The sequence below is a fragment of the Pelodiscus sinensis genome, chromosome 5 (assembly GCF_052426305.1).
Source record: "Pelodiscus sinensis isolate ZL-2025 chromosome 5, ASM5242630v1, whole genome shotgun sequence".
Classification (NCBI taxonomy): Eukaryota; Metazoa; Chordata; order Testudines; family Trionychidae; genus Pelodiscus; species Pelodiscus sinensis.
In genome coordinates, this window is record NC_143056.1 from 98,808,858 (window position 1) to 98,830,154 (window position 21,297).

Genomic DNA, 21,297 nt, shown 5'->3' on the forward strand with positions numbered 1-21,297 from the left:
GATGATTCAAGTAATTCTAAAATGAGTAGAAACTTCTACCAAAAATGGAAAAGAGAAGAAATGGCTGTCAGCTGGATCAGAAACATTAAATCTTTATGAAATTGCCACTTTATTGTTTACCAAGAATACAATTTGACTTACCTTTTAAGAGGCAAAATTCTAAAAATCTTATTGTATCAATTTGCACTTAGTACAGTATTAAAAAGTAAATCCTTTAAGATCTAATTCATGTAAACAGCAGACTTTCTAATTCCTGTGCCACTTAGCGAGTCAAAAATTTATCTAACAGTTTAAAGGAATTATTCCATTCTGAGACTTCATTTGTCACTTTTGTTTGATAGTTGTGCTAATGTTCATTCTGGCGGAGAAATAAAGTCCTGCAGCTAAAATTTTTCAACATCTGGAGGAGTTACTATTGTTAAATACATCAAAAATTATACTTAACAGACATATAATAAACACTTATTTTAATGCTTTAACTTCTAGAAAATTTTTGTAACAACTTTCATGGACTTCAGTTGTAGATATGTGGGGAATCTCTTTGCATTTAATACAATTACATCAAAATAGTGGGGAGGGGAGGAGAGGAACACTGGTGAGTGCAGTCTAGAGTTATCCATAAAATAAAATACGCACCTCTTTACTTCAAGTGGAAGATTTCTAGAAATCTTTCTATGATATGCATATTCAGAGACTGAATTCTATTTCTGTTGTGTCTCCTGCTGCAGCTTTTTCTAGATTTTCTTCGTATTTCCTTTTTCTGCACGGATGGGGTCTTTCTAAACTAACAAACTTTACAGTGTCATTCATTTGACTTCTTGTAAAGAAGTTACGAGAATTAGAATTCTGCTCTTCCTTGCTAAGTAAACTTTCACTTGAGATTGGTGTGTCAGTTGTGGAAGCCAGATGGGAAAACTGCTGCTTGTGGTATGATGCAGTAATTCCTGTTTTGACCTATGGGAATAAAATGTAGAACTATAAATGGATCAAACCCAGAGTAACATTCTATGTAGAGATCCATCGAAAATTATTGAATTTTGAAGATTAGCCAGTAAGGAAATCAAAATCATTAACAGTGAGGATATGGCACTGCAAAACTAATGTATTTAGGCTAAAAAGCACAGGTTAGTATTAATTTATACTACTTCATAATATATTGGTAAATGTATATGTGCTATAAAAATAATGAAGTATTAATTTGAGGCTTAAATACAGAATATTCACTGAGAATTATGGATTAAAAATGCAGTTTAACAAAATATTTGCTAAAGTACATTATGCTAGCTGGAGATATTTTTATGTAGTAGTGCCTATCCCAATTTAAAAATTGGACCTCGTTATTAAGAGCTCTTTTGCTCTTCATTTAGTTTTTTGGAAGGTTGTGTTTGCCATAGATGCATAATCACAAAGATTTCATATCTAATCAAATCCAACATGTACAATGTTTTCTGGATTCAGCACTGACAGTAAAATTAGTGGTTAAACTTGTCTTCAGACAACGTAAGGTTCTTTAATAAACTTTTTCACTGTCCTCTCAGATACTTTTTTTAAAAAAAACCTGCCAGTATTTTTTTAAAAGTTATTTTGCTCCCTTGAATTATGCCCCCTATTCTACCTTCTACAAGAACAATACAGTGGTAAACCATATGGTTACATTCTATAGACATAAAGCTGCAGTATTCATTTTTCTTTTTGTTTTTCTCCCAAGTGCTGCCACTACTAAAAGAGTAGGAAAGTGGAATCAGCCATTAAAAACTTGGCACTTCTCCAATATACTACTTGTGTTCAGACTGCTTACTTTCACTGTTTTAAAATGACATAGAATGGAAATAGTGTCCTATTTACTTTGATTGTGGATCAAATCAACTCTTTGCATAGAACATGTGTTGTACACACATACAGTTGGTTGGGTTGTAAGGGCATTTCATTGGTCCACAGCTCACCTTTCAGACATAATATAATGAATTAACAAATATTTCAACTGGGTGTCAGATTATTAATATGCCACACTGAGTGGTAGTTTGAAACTCCATTTCCAAAAGCTGCATTTCTGTTACGTGGGTCCTTAATTCAGTCGGTCTGAAGGAGTTGACTTCATGTTCATGTTGTCCAGCTGTCTGAAGTTGCATCTAGCATTTTTTGTCTATAAGGGTCATTTTTCAGTTACAACCAGGAGTATCTCTAGAAGTTCCAAGGCACTGACTCCACACCACCTAGTATTTTTATTTTTCAAAATTATTTTAATGAAGACCTTCCTTCTTGTAAGACACATTATCTGTCATTCTTGGGTTTGTATTTTTAAAAGAAATATATGTTCCACCTGGACTTAAAATATCAAAGTATGGAATATATAATCTAGTCATTTTATGTTTGAATGCTGCCCCACATTTCTACCCCAGCAAGGTCCAAAACGTAATGAAACTTACAGTTCCACTGTTTTGGGTGCCATGGAGAGAAATTACTGTATATAGGTTGAACTACTTTGGTCCAGCACCCTCAGGGCCTGACTGGTGCTGTTCCAGAGAATTTTTTGAACCATGGGAGGTCAATATTGTCTAGTAGCATTACCAACACTGCCACTGCTTATTGGGCTTTTAGAAGACATTTAGAGGTGAGTTTAAAAAACTGTACAGCCCACTGAAAACCAGGACTGGTGGCTGTAAACAAACGATATGGAACTTCAGAAAACTCAGTCACACCCATAAGTGGACATCCAGCTAACTAAAATCATGCCAGACCATGGATGTTGTTGAATTAGAGAGCTTCAACCTGTATAAGACAATGAACAGTGAACCTGTCTTTTTCTCCACAGGCCTTAAAGACTGTGTGTGTAAGCTATGTCCATATCTAGTGCTTCCATGGAATTCTGGCTTTTTGAACTATATATGTATTTTCATGGTAGACTGGAGGAGGAAAATTGGTTTTGGACTTGGCATTGCTAGTAAGGTTCCTAGATGTAAGGCCATTCATTAGGGTTTTATGCCAAGAGGGACCAGTATTTGAGCCTTAGAGAATAAATTGCACTATGACGCATGCGTAGACTAGAGCCTCATACATTTAATTCAGATGTTACAATGTACCGTAAAATCGCGAATATAATGCGCACTTATGTATAATGCTCACCTACCTTTTCAATGTCCCAATCCTGGGGAAAAAAGTGAACTCATATATAATGTGCACCCTCATTATACTTGCGATTTTATAGTGTGTGTGTATATATAGGAAGGAAGGGGCTGCTGCCACTGGCAGGCTCGCCTGGGAAGTGCACGTGCAGCACTGGGGAGCCGGTGGCGGAGTTTGAAACCTGCTCCCTGCCCAGCTGCCCACGCGCTGCGCTGAGCTTGCGCCTGCTGCGGGGCCCCTTGCTCTCCCCCTCCTCCCCCCCCCCCCCCCCAGCTGTCCGTGCCGAGACCGGGCAGGCAACGAGCCAGGGCACTCCTTGCCTTATCCGGGAGCCTGGCTGAGCTCGTGCCTGCCACTGGGGCCCTCTGCTCAGCTGAGCTCACGTCTGCCACGGGGGCCCCCCTGCCTAGCTGCCTGCACGTTGCGCTAACACCGGGCAGGCAGCGAGCCAGGGCATTGCAGTCTGGCAGCGCCACCGGCTCCTTGCCTTGTCCGGGAGCCTGGCTGGGCGCCACGCTGCAGCTGGAAAGTTTCTGTGCAGAGGGGAGTGTGAGTTGAGTTAAAAACTTTAATAGAAAATCTATATATAATGCGCACCCCAGCTTTGACCCTAAAAAACCGGGGGGGGGAGGGGGGAGTGTGCATTATACTTGAGATTTTTACGGTATTTGCAATATTGGATAACTGTGAATCCCATCCATTGGATTAAATGTTGAGGGAACCAGAAATGCTTTATAACTTCAGGTTTCTTTATCAGGTTGATTTGATTCTACTTGTTTGTCTTACATTGCTGTGTTAGTCTTAGTGACAAATATAACAAATGCTATTAAGCTCAGTAGGAACTTGTAATTGATAGAAGTTGTCATTAAAAGAAAGGTAATGTTACATAGTTAAGTATTCAGGTCAGAAAATGACTTAAGGATGCACATTCAAACTTAATTCTGCATCTGTGCATACATATTTTGATTACAAGCTAGTGTGGATGCTTAATACATGGTCAAATACAATCCCTCAATTTTCCCCCTAAAGTATTAGATGCATTTGTGTTGTATCTTGGACGATTTTTTTTTGTTCTTCTATATTTATCCTGTTTCCCATGTTATGGTGGTTGAGGTCATCCTTAACGTAGACTTTTATATAGTACATTCTTACCTATCTTACCCAAATATGTGGCTTATTTAGTTAGTTGCCATATCTTGTACAATTTTCTTTCAACCACATACATTTTTGCATATAATTAACAGGGATCAGGTAGTTATGAAATATTTATCTGTTAGCTATGCAATATCTAAAGTACCCCTAGAAAATTGTCGTCCTTGTTGCACTGTTCTGCAGTGTTTGTGAAAATGGTACAATAATGCACTTGACTTCTGATAGAAATTACTACTAGAATATTTCTAGCAAATGCATTACTACTAGATACCACACTCTTCTAAGGGCTAGCTACACTAGAAGCACTACAGTACAGCAGTACTGGGGTATGTCTACAGAGCAGTGTTATTTTGGAATAACTAATGTTATTCCTTAATAACATAGTCTGCTTCTACCCCCCATGCAGTTATTTTGACATATCAAAATAACATCCAGCCAGGGGACTTCTTACTCCAACTCCTGTAACACTCATTTTACGAAGATTGAGTAGTTGGAGGAAGAGTGCTCTACTTTGCACTTACTGCTGTGTAGTTAGCACCAAAAGCTGAAATAAGCTATTTTGACTTAAGCCCGTGGTCACCAACCAGTAGATCGTGAGCTACCGGTAGATCTCAGGGGCTCTAAGAGTAGCTCTTGAGCCCTCTCTGAACTGCGCACCTGCGCAGTACATTTACATTAGATTTCCTCATTTGAGGAGCAGCTACTCACAGAGCAACAACACAGGTGAGTAGCTGCGAGGAATGGTGGGAGCTGGGAGGTCGGGAGGGCTGAAACACCCCAGCCAGCTGACTGTGGCTTTCACAGCTGGAGCTAGGCGCAGCCTCCCTGGGCTGAGCGCAGGGCAGCCGGGCTGGAGGGAAGAGGGGCAGCTGCCCGGCCAGCTGGCCATGGTGCTCAGCCAGGGTGCACCACGCTCCACGTGGGCTGGCGCAGAGGAGAAGCTGCCTGGCCTGCTGACTGTGGCCTTCAGCCCAGAGGAGGCTGAACCGCGCTCCAGCTGATTGGGCGGCTTCCCCTCTGTGCCTGCCCACGTGGAGCGTGGTGGCACCCTGGCTGAGCACCACGGCCAGCTGGCCGGGCAGCCGCTTTTTTTCGCTCCAGCCCGGCTGCCCTGCGGTCAGTCCGAAGGGAGCGCTGGTCAGAGGCTTCTTTCCGTGGCTGGTGTAGGGAAATCCCTGCCCCCAACCTTGTTCCCTCTCCTCTGCCCCAAACTTGTCCCCTGCCCTCCTGGCCCCCTGTTCCTTCTCCCTTGCCCCCCCGACCCTCCTGCAGAAACTTGTCCCCCGGCACCTTGCCACCCCTGCGGAAACCAGTTTCTTCTAGCACCCTGTCTCCTACTACAGAAACCTGTCCCCCTGCTCCCCTCTGCAGAAACCTGTCCCCCCCAGCACCCTGACCCCTGCTACAGAAACCTGTCCTGGCACCCTGCCCCCACTAGCACCCTGTTCCCTGCTCCAGAACCCACTAGCACTCCTCCCCAGTACTGTGTCCCCTGCTCCCAAATGACTTTTCTATGGGTCAGTGGCCTCTGACTCAAGGCAGGTTCTCTGCCATTCTTATAAATAAAGACCATGCAGAAACTTTGTGTTTAACATTCTATTTAAAAATGAAGCCTGGCCAACAGACCCCCAGTTGGGGCCAAGCCCCCATCTGGCCACAACCACTCCTGCACTCCCCCTTCCCCAGACCCTAGATCTAAGCCTAACAAACACTGGAATCTCATGCCCTCAGCCCCTCACATACCCCAACCCAAATTCCTGCACCCTCACATCCGCAAGCCTGTGGCTAGCTTAGTATCCCAACACTGCACAGCCTAGAGCCCCCTCCCCGAGCCAGTGTCCCCTTCTCCACCTCCTCCTGCATCCAGATTTCCTCCCAGAGCTTGCACCTCTCACTCCTTCCCACACCCAAATCCCTCATTCCTACCCCAGAGCCTACACATCCTGTCTCAACACAGCAAGGGTCCAGCTAGACTGCAGGAGTTTTTCAGGCTTCTGGAGATATCCCAGAAAAACTCTTCTGCATCCAGGGTTGCATTTGTTCTTCCGCTTTTTTAGTGGAAGAGCAAACAGGCTCTTTTGGTCACGCCTATATTCCTCTTTCCACAAGGAATAAGGTGGCTTTCAAAAGAAGGTTTTTTTTTCTGACATTTGGTCCAGTGTAGACAGGCCAAATGTTGGAAAAACCTCTTCCTACAGAATAATAATAATAAAAATAAGCAGCAGTATAAGGATTGGGGATAGCAAGTGATGGAGAGGACAATAGAGAGGGCGGGGCTTCAAGGAAGGGGCGGGGCTTCAAGGAATTGGTGGGGCGGTAGATCTTGGCTTGGTCTGTCATTTAAAAAGTGATCTTGGGTGTAAAAAGGTTGGAGACCACTGACTTAAGCTATGCAATTGACGTAGCTCAAATTGCTTAGCTTATTTCTTATTTAACCCTGCTGTGTAGACATACCCTTACAGTGCGTCTGAAGAAGACATTCTTTACCAGTGGGAGAGAGCTCTTCTATCAGCACAATAAAATCATCAATATTAGAGGTGGTAGCGGTTTTGACAGGAGGCACAATCCTGTCACAGCGTCTATTCTGGTGCTTAGGTTGGTGTAACTGGGAGGGGTGAATTAACAACTCTGAGCGACATAAGTTACACCAACAAAAGTGGCAGTATGTATAAGACCATAGGCTGTAGAAAATCTGTATGGTATTTGTGACAGTTTGAAGGCGATGGACAGGATCTGGAAAAGTAAAGTGATTAGCTTAGGAACAAAGCTGATCATCTTGAAAACGTATTTAGCAGCATGTTGTACATCTGAGAGACATGAATGATAAAAGATTTGAAGGGAAGGATATTGGTGTTTGAGAGGAGCTGTTATAGAAAGATCCTGAGAATAGGATGGATGCAGAAGGACACCGAGAAATTATATAGGAAGATATAGCCAAAAGAGAACCTGCTGCAAAAGGTTATACAACGGAAGTTATAGCTATTCGGGCATATCTGCAGAATGAACAATGAGTGAAAGTTAAGCCCTTGGTATTCAGCATAATGGATGGTCCGAATAGGAGAGGCAGACCCCCAGAGAATGGGTAGATGATATAGCAGATTGGTGCGGAGCTAGTCTACAGAAACTAAGCCACTTCATACTGGACAGGGAAAAATGGAAGGAAATAGTGAGGGAGGCATCGGACACCAACAGGTATTGAGCCCATGGTTGCTGCTGTTGATGATGAATTAAATGCAAGGGCCAGAAATAAAGTTTTATCTTTTGTAATTGCCTGGTTTATGACTATTTAACTATCAAGCTTTAACAGCATCTATTTTTCTAGGTTTTCTTTTTTAAAAAAATCTGTATTGCAGAAATGACTTCAGAATGTCTGATCTCATGCATGTTGCAAGGTCTTCAGGAGAGAACTGCTCTCCTTGTAGACCTTAGTTGTACAGCTTTTACCTTTCAAAGTGCAGTGAATGAGCCATATCTTAGAACTTATTAATTAGAGCAGGAAGTGTTTTAGCGTTAATGGGCTCAGCTACCAAAAATGTTTCCTTTTCTTCAAACTAACATATTTAGTGTGTGCTAGAATACAATTTATCTAGAGTGCTGTAGCACATAACTAGTACAGTAGACTATATGATAGTGGTAAAAATTGTAGTGATCAAGAACAACTCAACAATTTTTAATCCTCTTCATGTCCACAGAAGATTTATTCTTGAGGAAATAACTTGCTACAACTATAGTTGTACAAACCTTGCTACAACCAAAACAAATGGGAAGAAGCAAAAGCAAAATTCCTGATTGGGGTTTTATAGAGTCAAAACTTTGAAGTCATAAGTCAGCAAGATGCACTGGTTATGTCTCATAAACATGTAATCCACAAAAACAAGTGTTTATCTTGTCCCCCAGTTGAAGCATTTGCTTGGCTTTCATGAATTGCCCTAGGTAGACCACAGTTCAGCAGTCTAGTCTGGAATAAGGATGTGAAAATGTGCATGGTTAACCAACAAGCCTTGGTTCATCTATTACCTATATGGTTACATGCGCACGCACACACCCCTGCCTCCTTGCTGCCTTTGTAGCTGAGGTGGCGGGAACCGGTGGCTTGTGGGGAACCAGCTCCCACAAAGCCGGTACAGGCAGGGAGTCAGCTTTGAGACTGGCTCCCCATACATACCAGCTCTTGTAGAGCTGCCTGTCCCATGTACTGCTGCCTCTGTATCAGGGACTGCAGCCTAGGGCAATGGAGATGGAGCAGGCAGGGGAAAGCTTAAAAAACAGCTTCCTATGAGCACCGGCTCCCACCTACCCCTCTACATGTAAAGATGTAACCACTGAAAATTTCAGAGGTTACATGTTTACAAAAATAAATGTTAACATCATTAGTCAGGAAGGGTGTTTCTAGACTGATCTTTTTTGAAAAAATTTTACCTGCATCTAGACTGCTGTCACGTTCTTTCGAAATTAAAAGAGGTTTTTTTGACATTGGTAAACCTACTTTTACCAGGAAGAACACCTTTTTTCAAAAGAGCTCTTTCGAAAAAAGGTGTTCTTGAAAGCAAACAAGGCTTTTTCGAAAGAGTGTGTCCAGATTGCCTGGGTGCGCTCTCTTGAAAAAGAGATTGCTTTTTCAAAACCCTTGTGGTTGTCTAGACGATCTCTTTCAAAAGAGGCTTTTTTGAAAGCTCTTTCAAAAAAGCCACTTTTGAAAAAGGCTTGTAGTCTAGATGTACCCGAAATGACAAAAGGGTCTGTAAAAGCAGTTGGAGGCATATATTAAAGGAAATGGTGCAAACTCTTGCATAAATGTTGCTAAGGCATGTTGGTCTACAGGGCTACTCAACATGTGGCCCATGGGCCTCTTGCGGCCTATGGCAGGTTAGTTTGTGGCCCCATGGGTGGGAACCAAAACAAAAAAGTAATCAATATAATGGTCGTCTGTTGATATGTGTGTTGTTAGTTAAATTCCGGGACTGTCATTGCTCATTAAAAGTGCTGTCATATGGGTAGAAATTGGGTAAATATTGTATTTTATTAATATCAGCAGAACTGACTTATATGGGGCCTGTGTTATGTAGTCTTGCCTTAATCTTTGTATTCATGCCAGTCAGTGTGAAATGCTATTTGCATATATTTCTGCATGTATATGCAACCACAATTAAGTTGCAACCCTTGGTATGTGCAGTGAGTATCATTGTGGCCCCTGGGGCGACTGAAGTTGAGTAGCCCTGGTCTAATGTTTTAACTAAGAGCATATATAGCATTTTCACTCTTTAAAAGCAATGGATAGAACCCTTGCCCGTTTATTCAAGTGTTTCTCCCTACTAGTCAGCATTAACTTCATCTCCTCTTTATCCTTATTCCTATATCTGACACATGTGGAAAGAGCAAGCACACAAACTGAATTAGGCAAAAGAGAGTTGAGTATCATGAACATATATTGATGGGCATGCAGCGAAAAACAATTCAGTTTTGCAGGTGGCCTCAGGTATGTGGGGAAAAGAATAGTGATAACATGGAAGTGGGGGTTTTGGGAAACTCAAGGGAGTTATTCAGTACAAACCGTGGAGATTTATCTAAAAGGAAGGAGGGAATGCTAGTAGAGAACAGGTAAATGAGTATTGAAACTGTGCTGAAATAACGTTGAAAGTGAGCCACTAAAATCAGTAGACCTATAACCTTGCTTAAGCACATGAAGATGCATAATCAGGCCTGAAACCAGATCAATAGGATCCAGCTGACTGCCCACAATCTTTTCAATAATTATTTCTAAAATGTGAATTAGCCGCCTTGGCCCTTCCAAACTTGTTACATCTCCTTCAGAATAAATACCCCTTGAAGTTATGCTTAATATTGTGCTCTAGAACTTCTCTTTTTGAGAGAGAAACCAGAGTCAGTCCTTTTTTTCAGGTTTTGCACATAATGTTAACACACCACAACCTCCAAAATGCAATGTGAAGCATGGCTTCTGTCATCATATATGGCAAATAAACAAGGGAAAATGAAGTTACTCACCTTGTGCAGTAACAATGGGTCTTTGAGATGTGTGTCCCTGTCGGTGCTCCAATGAGATGTCGGGTTGCCCCAGCATTGCAGATTGGCATTTGCACAGCAGTAGCTGGTTGGGCTGCACGTGGATGCGAGGCACCTCATGCTATTCACACCTTGTGCTTCCCATGTGGTTCCCAACCCCCCCTTCAGTCCCTCGTGTACGCCCGAGTATCTGAAAGTACGAGGAAACGAGGAGAGCCCCTCCAAAGACAGAGGGGAGGAGGGTGAGTAATGGAGCACCGACAGGGACACACTTCTCGAAGAACTGTCATTACTGCGCAAGATAACTTCTTTTTCTTCTTCAAGTGATGTTCCTGTGGGTGCTCCACTGTAGGTGACTTTATAGCAGTTCTCAGTTATAATAAGGATGGCAGGCTTGGGAGTCACATGTTGTTGACAGTGGATAGCACTGCTGTGGCTACTGAGACATGCTAGAAAGATGTTTAAGAATAGCACAGTGTTTCATGAAAGTATGGTCTGATGACCATGTAGCAGCATGGCAAATATCTCGAAAGGACTCACCTCATAGAAATACCATGGAGGTGGAAACTTGCCCCATAGAGAGTAGCATTATATGAGACAGAAGACAATGTTGGATATGCGCTCTGCCATTGACACACAAATAATTGTGAAGTGCAAAAGTTCCTGGTACAATCAATATAGTACATGAGAGCCCTCTGAACATCTAAAGCAGTGGTCTCCAACTTTTTTTACATCCAAGATCACTTTTTAAATGTCAGGGCAAGCCAAGATCTACCCTCTCTCTTCCCCAAGACCCCATCTCTTCTTTGAGGTCCTGTTCTCTCCATTGCTTGCTGTCCGCAGCCCTTACTCCCTCTCACTGGGTTGAGACAGAAAGTGCAGGCTCCAGGGTGGGAATGAGGGATTTGAGGATGGGAAGGGTTGAGCGGTGCAAGCTCTGGGAGGGAATGTGGGTGCAGGAGGAGGTGGAGAAGGGGATGCTGGCTTGGGGAGGGGACTCCAGGCTGGAGAGTGTTGGGGTCAGGTGGAGGATTGGTGTGCTGAGCAAGCCATAGGCTTGTGGGTATGGGGGTACAGGAGTTTGGGTTGGGGTATATGAGGAGCTCAGGCAGGGAGATTGGGTGTATGATGGTCTCAGGACACAGATGTGCAGTGGGTGCAGGAGTGTTGTGGCAGAAGACTGGGGATATGGAGATTGCAGGAGTTTGGGGATGTGAGGGACTCAGGGCATGGTGTATGATGGGCTCAGGGTTGGGTGTATGTGGGGGAGGGGTGCAGGAGTGTTATGATGCTGTGGCCAGATGGAGGCTGGACTCCAATGGGGGGCTTGTTGGCCAGGATTCATTTTTAAATAAAATATGTCCAAGACAAAAGGTTTTAATATTGCCTTTCTTTATGGAAGGGGCAGGGAACCTGTTTTGGGTCAGGGGCCATTGACCCGCAGAAAAATCAATTGGGGACCACACAAGTGAGAGACAAACCCTCCAAAACCCCCTAAGCCTCACTGATGTGGCCCCAACTAAAAGACCTCCCTCCCCTGGAACTCCAGCCCTATGGGGAGAGGGAAGGGAGGGCAGGGAGGACTGAGGTTCAAGGCCTCAGGCCAGTTTAACTCTTCTGGGGTTCCAGGGTTAGTGGCTTTTTGAGCCCTGCTAGGCTCTGGGGTGGGGCCAAAAATGAGAAGTCAGTTTACAGGACAGGGCTGCCAGTGAGTGAGTTAAGGATGGGGTGCAGAATCTGGGTTGGAGGTAGGGTGCAGAAGCAAACTAGGGGCAGATACCTGGCCAGGAAGGAGGAACAGGGTGCTGGTGAGTGTCTGGGCAGGGGGTAGGAGCAGGTGCTGGTGTGTCTCTAGCCAAGAGAGAAAGGGACAGGAGCAGCTTGGCCGGTATGTGGGAGTCTCCAGGGATGGGTAGCCCTCAGGCAGGATCTACGAGCAGCACTAGAAGAAGTTCATATGCTGCTCCTTTGAGCAGCTGGGTTTCTTAAAGTCTAGACACCATGTTAGCCGCCCTCCCTGGAGCGTGGGGGATGGTAGGGTGGAAAAGGAACTGCATGCGTTGCTGTAGGCCATGGAGGAGCAGTGTGCACTTCCTAACAAGCTGGATCTGGGGTGGAGTCTCAGGACTAACTCCTCCTTCCCCAAAGGAAGTGGGTGCTGGCTCCAATCTTGCAAGGGTGGTGGTGGAAGGCTGTAGCGCCAGCGCAGGCTCCTCATTGTTGGGGGAGGGCTATGAGGAGTGAGGGGCTGGGAACACTGGCTGAGTTGAGATCAACTGTCAGTGCCTCCACAATCAACCAGTCAATCACAATCGAGTGGTTGGTGACTACAGGTCTAAAGTATGCAGGAGGGCCTCTCGAGTAGATGAGTGTGGTTTAGATAAAAGATCTGGAGAATAATCGGATCATTAATATGGAAGTCTGAGGACACTTTCAGTAGAAATGATGAGTGAGTCCGTAAAGTAAGTGTCTTTGGTAAAAACCATATAAGGTGGGGCTGCTGTAAGGGCTGCAAGGAAACTGACCCTGCGGGCGGATGTTATTGCTAGAAGAAAGACTACCTTTGCGGTCATGAGTGATTAAAAGGCATGTAGCTAAAGGTTCAAATGGAACTCAGATTAGCATATCCAATACCAATTCTAGTTTCCATAAGGGTGATAGAGATACATGTGGGGGAAAAAGTTCTGAAGACCTTTTAAAAAGCGTCTGGTGATGGGATGGGTGACTGTAGAATGTCCGTCTATGAGTGGATGAATTGCGTTGGTAGCAGCCAAATGAGCCCGAGGTGAACGGAGGGACAAATTGGATTGTTTCAAATCCAGTATGTAATCTAGAATTACGTGAAGTGGAGTTGTGTTTGGGTTGCAATGTCTCTGTTTACACCATTTAGATAATCTTGTATATTTGTGAAGATAGGCGCACTACCACCCACACTTCTTACTATGAAGGACTTGTTTCACCGTGTCAGAACAGACTGTTTTGGCATCCTGAAACCAGTGAGGAGCCAGGCTGTCAAGTTCAGGCTCTGTGGATGGGGGTGTAATAGTCCACTTGCCCTGGATCAGTACATCTGCATGGCAGGGGAGAGACTGGGGGGTTGAAGTGACATTTGAGAGAGAGAGGGAAACCATGTCTGCCTGGGCCAAGCAGGGGCTATCAGAATTACTCAAGCTTGGTCTCTCCTGATCTTCTTGAGGGTTCTGGGAATGAGTGGGATTGCAGGGAAGGCACAGAGGAGATGGGCTTTTCAAGGAATCAGGAAAGCATCACCTAGGGATCCTAGCCCCAGATCTGCTCTGGAACAATAAGCAGGACATTTGACATAGTTGCGGGAGGTGAAAGGGTGGATTTGAGGAAACACCCATTTTTTAAACATGGTCTGATGACTTGCCGATCAATCTTCCACTTGTGATCTATGGTGAAATGTCTGCTCAGAATGTCTGCCGTGGTGTTTTTGATTCCGGGCAGGTACAAAGCAATCAATGTTATGTGGTTGGAAATGCACTAATTCCAGAGATGGACTGCTTCTGCACACAATGAATGGGATCAGGCACTCCCTGGACGGTTCATGTAATACATGGTCATTACATTGTCTGTCAGTCTCCTGACGGTGCTATTGGCAATGTGTGTTCAAAATTGCTTGCAAGTGTTGGAGGCTGCCTGAAGCTCCAGGATGTTTATATGTCATTTTGTTTCTTGATTGGTCCACTGCTCCTAGGCAAAAAAGCCTTCCAAATGTGCTCCCCAGCCTATCATGGATGCATCGATTGTAATCTGTGCTCATGGTTAATTGCGCTGGAAAGGCACTCCTGCTAAGAGATTCGATGGGGTGGTCCGCCACTTGAGAGAGAGGTTAGGACATTGTCGGGAGGAGAGAGACAACCTTGTGGACCTGATGTTTTGAAGGAATGCAAACAAGAGGCCAGCCAATGTTGAAGGCAACAAAGATGTAAACAAACATTTTGCACCACATTAATTGTGGCAGCCATGTGGCCCATCAACTGTAAGCATGTGAGAGTTGTTACTGAAGGACTCCTGGTAAGTATGTTGATCAGATCTTGTATTGCCTGGAACCTCTGGGAGGCACGAGCCACAATAGAATTGATTTGAGCGCCGATAAACTCTAGAGTCTGTGCTGGCTGAAAAGCGGACTTCTGGTTGTTGATAATGAGACCTAGGGGTTGGAATAGGTCTCTTGTTGTAGTTATGATCTGGAGAGTCTCCTGCCGCAATGCACCTTTTATGAGGCAGTCATCAAGGTAGGGAATGATAATGACACCTTGACGATGTAGAAATGCAGCTACTATGGCCAGAGTCTTGGAGAAAACTCTGGGGGCCGAAGAGAAGCCAAATAGTAGAATACAGTACTGGAAATGCTTGGATGCTATAGTAAAAAACAGGAAGCATCTGTGGGATGGGTGGATCGTCAAATGGAAATAGGCCTCTTGTGGGTTGAGGGCTGCACACAAGTCAACCTTATCCAGGAATTATGGGTGCTAAGGTAACCATCTTGAATCACTACTTGCAGGAGTATTTGTTGAGCTTTCATAAATCTAGGATGGGTCTCCACCCTGCTGTTTGTTTCTCCGTAAGGAATTGGCGTAGAACTCTTTGCCCTTGAACTGGTCGGGCACTCTCTCAACAGCTCCAATGGCAAGGAGTCGATGGCAAGGAGTTCATGAGAGGGTTCCCTGAAGAGAGATGGGAGAGGCGGGGAGAGAGATGAACGGGATGGAGTAGCCGGATGCAACTATTTCTAAAACCCATCGGTCTGTTGTGATAGTAGCCCAGCGATGGTGTAAAGGGCGTAGATGATGGTGAAAGACAGCAGAGTGATTCTGAAGATGAGAGGTCGTGCAGGCCCCTGACCAATGTTTCAAACCTGCTGCTTGTTGGACTGGGAAGCGGAAGAGCAATTGTTTTGTTGCTTCCTTTGTATCTGTGGTCTAGAATGGCCCTGGTCAAAGGTTCTCTGTTAATTTCTGGGATACTCAAAATTATGGTGGTGTTTGCAGGGTTGATAGGGTGTGTACTGCCTGTGTCAATATGGTGGGGTGTTCTAAGCGTGGTTGAAGAGTCTTTACTCATATGAAGAACTTAAACTATTCTCTGCAAGAATAGATGATCTTTATCAAATGGAAGGTCCTCAACCTTTCCTCGAAGCTCTTTGGATACACATACAGACAGGAGCCAGGATGCTCTACTGCGCATAACGATAGAAGTTGCAGTAGATCTTGCCGCGGTGTCCATGATATTTAAAGCTGTTTGCAGTGCTATGCGAGCTGTTCTGTATTCCTCCTACACTATCAATTTTAGTATAGGTCTCTTATTGTCTGGGATAGGCTCCATTAATCTGGAGTAATTATCAAAGTCATGATTGGCAAGGAGGGCAGAATAGTTAGCTATATGTAAGTGTAGTGTGGAAGGTGCTGAAAATGTCCATACATTTCGATTCCTTATCCTGCAGTCTGTTTCTGTACTGGGGAAGTTTTGACCATTGAGCTGCATCACCCAGAAGTGAAATAGTTTGGTGTTGGATGAATAAGAAGTCCAAACATTTAGGAGGGACAAAGTATTTCTTGTACGCCCACTTACTGGTAGGGGGCACAGACGCAAGTGTCTGCCACATATCACCCGCAACCTCCATGATAGCTTTGTCTATTGGAAGCGCGATTTTGGCTCTCTGGGTAGGCTGGAGATTTTTTAGAAGTCAATGCTGTTTCTCCTTAACTTCAGAGAGTTACACCTGTTGGGTTGTAGCCACTCTCTTAAACAGTTCCTGGAACTGCTTAAGGTCATCAACAGGGGAGAGGTCCCCAGGTATGACTGCTTCATCTGGGGACAATGAGGACTGATCTGTGGGAGATGTTTCTGGGTTGTGGGGCTCATCCTCCTCTGTTATCTGGCCCTCCTCCATCTCCTGGCGGTCTGCGGCCCATGGGATGTGAGAGTAAGATGAAGGAGCCAGTTGTCTGGAGGCTGGTGTAGGAGGGGCACTAGAGCGGTGTCGAGATAGTTACCAATGTTGGTAATACCGTGGGGGAAACCTCCACCCCATCATCCGCGGGGGATGTTGATCATGTGTACATCTATATCTGTTGCATCAAGATCTGGTCCATGAAGAATGTCTTGAGAAGACATTTATTCGCTCTTGTGAAATGCTTCAGATCGAAGGCACCAGGGATCTTATGGAGCTTCTAGATCAGCGGTTGGCAACCTATGGCATGCATGCCACAAGTGGCACGTGAGCTGATTGGCATACGAGATGGGAGCTCAACCCCACCCCTCCTCCCCTGTGCAGCTGGGAGCCTTCACCAATGTTCCCTTAATGTGTGCGCCTACATGGCAAAACAAAAAAATTCTAATCTAAGCCTGCCCACCTCTGTAGCAGCACTCAGTTTCCTCCTGCTCCTGGAAGGTGAGTGTCGTGGCTCCTCCCAGGGACGGGGACAGACAGCTTGGGGCTGCATTGGGGAGCTGGCTGCTCAGGTGGCCACTCTGATGGCCAAGGCCATTTTGGGGATTGGCTGCCACTGAAGCCGAGGTTGCATTGTGAGGCGGCTGCTGCCAGTGCTTCAGGCCTAGAACACATGGTGGGTGGGCATGTTACTGCTGCAGTGAATGCTGCACAGCCAAGCAGGTTGGAGACTGGGGTGGGGTGTTGAAGTGCTGTGTAGTAGGCATCGGGGAGGCATGTTGTTGTGGGAGGTCATGAATACGTGCTGATCCCTGTATCAGTGCCAGCGAATGTGGCGCAGATTATGGTGATTAAGGTGCCAGTGAAAAGGTTGGTTCCGAGTATATACAAATACAGCTACACTTGGAATAAGCCTTCATTGGCACCAGTTAGTTCATCAGTACCGAAGGCGCTGCTGAGATAGATTTGTCTTCCTCATGGAGCTTGGTTGGTGCTGGGGTTTTAGGTATTGGTGTGTGAACCGCAGTCATTGGTGCTGGTATTATCCCATGCCAAGATTCTGGTTCCGCGGTCTTTGTGGACCTCCTAGGCACGGTGTTGGGTTTATTACTAATGCTGACCCAGATGGATGAAGAAGCTAGCAATGATCTAGTCAGCAAAACTCCTTTTGATGCTGTTTTTGGTGTTGGCAAGTTTGCACATTGTTTCTCAGCTCTGGTGGCTTGAGACGAGTGGCAGAGTCCCCGGCCTCAGAAGGCTGAAGAGCTTTATCGAAAAGGAGCATGCGGAGCCCCATCTTTCTATCTTCATGAGGCAGTTAATTTGCTATAGTGAAGGCATTTTTGAGGAATATACACCTCACCAAGGGACTGAATGCAGGAGGATTGTCCATCTAAGGCCAGCATGGCTTCATGACAGATGTCGCATTTTTTAAAAACCTGGGGAGCCTGGCATGTCAGAAGTTGTGAGAGAACATCTGTGCACAGTATGAAAAAGGTGACTCCTTGAGTTAACCTCTCCCAGGTTTTCTTCCTTTCTCCTCGTGTTTTGAGGAAGAATCCATGGGCATCTTTTTTTAAACTATAATAAACTACAAGAAACTGTCCACTATTAACACTAACAACACCTGAAACGGTGGAATCTAACAACTAACTAACAACGTAAACAGCCTGAAGTAACTCTCTGAGGAGAGAAGGCAAATTCCGTCTGCAGCTGAGAATGGTAATAGAAGAACTGAAGGGGGGATGAACCGCATACGCGAAGCACAAGGCATGAATGGGATGGGGTGCCTCATGTACATGTGCAGCCCAACTGGCTACTACTGTGCAAAACTCCAATCTGCAACACCAGAATGACCCGACACCTACAGTTGAGCACCCATGGGGGCATCACTCGAAGTAGGACAGGTTTCTCCTTAATTTCTCTGCTTGTGCATATATAGATGTAGACCAATGTGAATATTCTGCCTTATCAAAGATGATGATGAACAAATTCAAGAGCAACTGGCAATATATTTTTTGTCATACAATAAACATATTCTGAATTATTTTATTAGAATAAGTAAACCAAAAGAACATATCTACTTGTCTTCATATGTTGTGGGTGATCGTTTTTATTGAGGTACATAATGAACTACCTCACCCTCTCCTCTCAAAACAGACTGGTTAGCATCTGCTTGATTTATATGCTGTGACTTTTTCCTGCTGTTTTCGATCAATCTTAATTGTGAAAAATGGTGCCATGTTGCCCTCTTGATATTATTTTGGTGATCAACTCAGTCTCAAGGCATCCAGATGCATACAGTTCTACACATATCTGTGGAATTAGCTCACCAAAGTTTGCTCTGCAATATTTTTAATTGACTTACATGTTCTGTGGGAAAAGAAGAATCATAAGTCTTCGCTATTGCATTCCATTCTTCACTGGGATTTCTCTTGGGACCTTGATGAATACTTGAGGTATTCAAAGTGTCAGCAACTCTGCTAATACTGGTAGAATCTAATTGACAAAAAAGGAAATGGTAACAACTGCAATTCATTTTCTCAGCCCTAATTTTAGAGTGAATAAACTTCTGGCTTATCTCTGATCTTAAGAAGCACAAGTGTTTGTTTTAAATCACAAGGGTTTTTTTATTTTACCTTATTTATACTTTATTATTTTTCTATAATGTGATCTTATTGCCAGAAATTGTTTCAGTAAAAGAGTGGCAAGAATGATTTTTAATAACGTTTCCATTTTAATAAAAATACATTATATATAAGAAATGATGGTACAGTATTACAAAAGTCCCAGTATTAAAATTTTATTTTTGGTAAATAATTGCAACAAAGAGGAAATTACCTTGTGCAGTTATGGTGTTTCTTCAAGATGTATCTCCTTATAGGTGCTCCACTGTGGGGGCTCTTGCATCTCTGAACTGCTGATAGAATAATTTTGGTAGCAGTGTCCATTCAGACCACACATGTGCTATTCCCTCCTTGTGCTCTGCTAAGAGGCTAATAAGGTGCCCAGGTGAACCCCCTCAGATCCTTCTTTAAGAGTCCTTGACAAGAACCACAAAGTAAGAGGGGAGGACAGGAGTCATGGAACATCCATAGGGACACACATCTGAAGCCTGGGCAACAAACAGGAAGAATTGGAGGCCCTGGCCCAGTCCAAGAAATATGATTTAATTGGGATAACAGAAACTTGGTGGGATGACTCGCATGACTGGAGCGCTGTCATGGAAGGGTATAAACTGTTCAGGAAGAACAGACAGGGGAGAAAAGGAGGAGGAGTTGCTCTGTATGTAAGAGAGCACTATGATTGCTCAGAACTCCAGTATATAGAAGGAGAAAAGCCTGTTGAGAGTTTATGGGTTAAGTTTAGAGGTGCAAACAACAGCAGTGATGTTGTGGTTGGTGTCTACTACAGGCCACCGAATCAGGTGGATGAGGTAGACGAGGCTTTCTTTGGACAACTGAGAGAAGCTTCCAGATCACAGGCTCTGGTTTTCATGGGGGACTTTATGACATCTGTTGGGAGACCGATACGGCAGTATACTGGCAATCCAGGAAGTTTTTAGAGAATGTTGGGGATAACTTCGTGGTACAAGTGCTGAAGGATCCAACTAGGGGCCATGCGCAGCTTGACCTTCTCCTCACAAACAGGGAGGAATTAATGGGGAAGTAGAGGTGAGTGACAAGCTCAGAAGCAGTGATCATGAGATGGTAGATTTCAGGATCCTAACCAAAGGAAGAAAAGAGAGTAGTAAAATACACACCTTGGACTTCAGAAAAGCAGACTTGGACTTTCTCAGAGACCTGATGGGCAGAATCCCCTTGGATGCTAACATGAAAGGGAAAGGAGTCCAGGAGAGCTGGCAGTATTTTAAAGAAGCCTTATTGAAGGCACAGAAAGAAACCATCCCAATGTGTAGCAAGAGAAGCAAACATGGTAGGAGACCGGCTTGGCTTACAGGGGAAATTCTTGGTGAAATTAAACACAAAAAGGGAGCTTACAAAAAGCGGAAACTTGGACAAATGACCAGGGAGGGGTATAAATGTATAGTTCGAGAATTCTGAGGGGTAATCAGGAAGGCGAAAGCGCAATTGGAATTGCGACTGGCAAAGGATGTGAAGGATAACAAGAGAGGTTTCTACTGGCATGTTAGCTCTTGCCTGTTCAGTGGTCTCCAACCTTTTTCCACCCAAGATCACTTTTAAAATCTCAGAACAGGCGAAGATCTACCGTCCCGCCCCTTCCTTGAAATCCCACCCCTTCTTGAAGCCCCGCTCTCTATTCTCCTCCTGTCCATCACTTGCTATCCCCCGCCCTTACTTACACACTCTGATAAACAGTTTATTTTTAAATTATGCGATATATAAAATTCAAATCATGTGTTTATAGTTATGAAATAAATGGTCTGTTTTTTATTCATGCTATTTAAATCTAAAATGAAGCATTTATAATTATACATTTTGTGGGGACAGAGTTCTGCGGCTAGAGGCAGGGGAGAGGGAACAAGGTGCTGGGAGGGCAGAAGACAGGGTTCTGCAGCAGCGGACAGAGTGGCAGTGGGGACAAAGTTCGGGGAGTGGGGTTGGGAATGGGGACAGTGTTCGGGGAGTGGGGACAGAGTTCTGTGGCTGGGGAGCGGGGAGTGGGGGCAGAGGCCGGGGTGCCAGTGGAGGCAGAGCGTCCCCTACATCTGCCTCCTCCCAGGATTCCCCCCCCCCCGAGGGAAGCCAGTGCGTGCCTCCTCTGGGCCTGACTCCCTTCCCCCTCCCCCCACTCCGCGGCACAGGGAAACCCCGTGTGTGCCTGCCCTGGGGCTGATTTTCCCCCCTCTTATCCCAGCGGCGCAGGGAAACTCCATGCGTGCCTGCCCCAGGCCAACTCACCCTTCCAGTGCCGGTGCAGAGAAGTCACCGAGCTCCTCCTCCGGGGCCGACACCCCCTCCCGTAGTGCACCCGGCAGAGCAGCCAATGCACTTCCGCAATCCCCAGAAGTGGCGTTAAACTGCGGGACTTCCGTCCACCCGCGGGAAGCCAGTGCTACCTCCATTTTCACTGGAGGTACGTAGTGGGGCTTCTCGGGGTGG

General features: G+C 44.9%; 1 protein-coding gene across 1 annotated transcript in view; it reads right to left on the minus strand.

Moving 5' to 3' along the window:
- Nucleotides 1–687: 687 nt before the first annotated feature.
- The window catches only part of CCDC73 (coiled-coil domain containing 73), a 204,963-nt gene continuing 184,353 nt past the window's right edge, over nt 688–21,297 (minus strand). Inside the window, exons 16-17 of the mRNA XM_089778828.1 lie at nt 18,582–18,712; nt 688–954 (exon numbers count right to left, since the gene is read on the minus strand). Coding sequence (XP_089634954.1) covers nt 688–954; nt 18,582–18,712 — 398 coding nt within the window. The remainder of the gene's footprint in view (nt 955–18,581; nt 18,713–21,297) is intronic.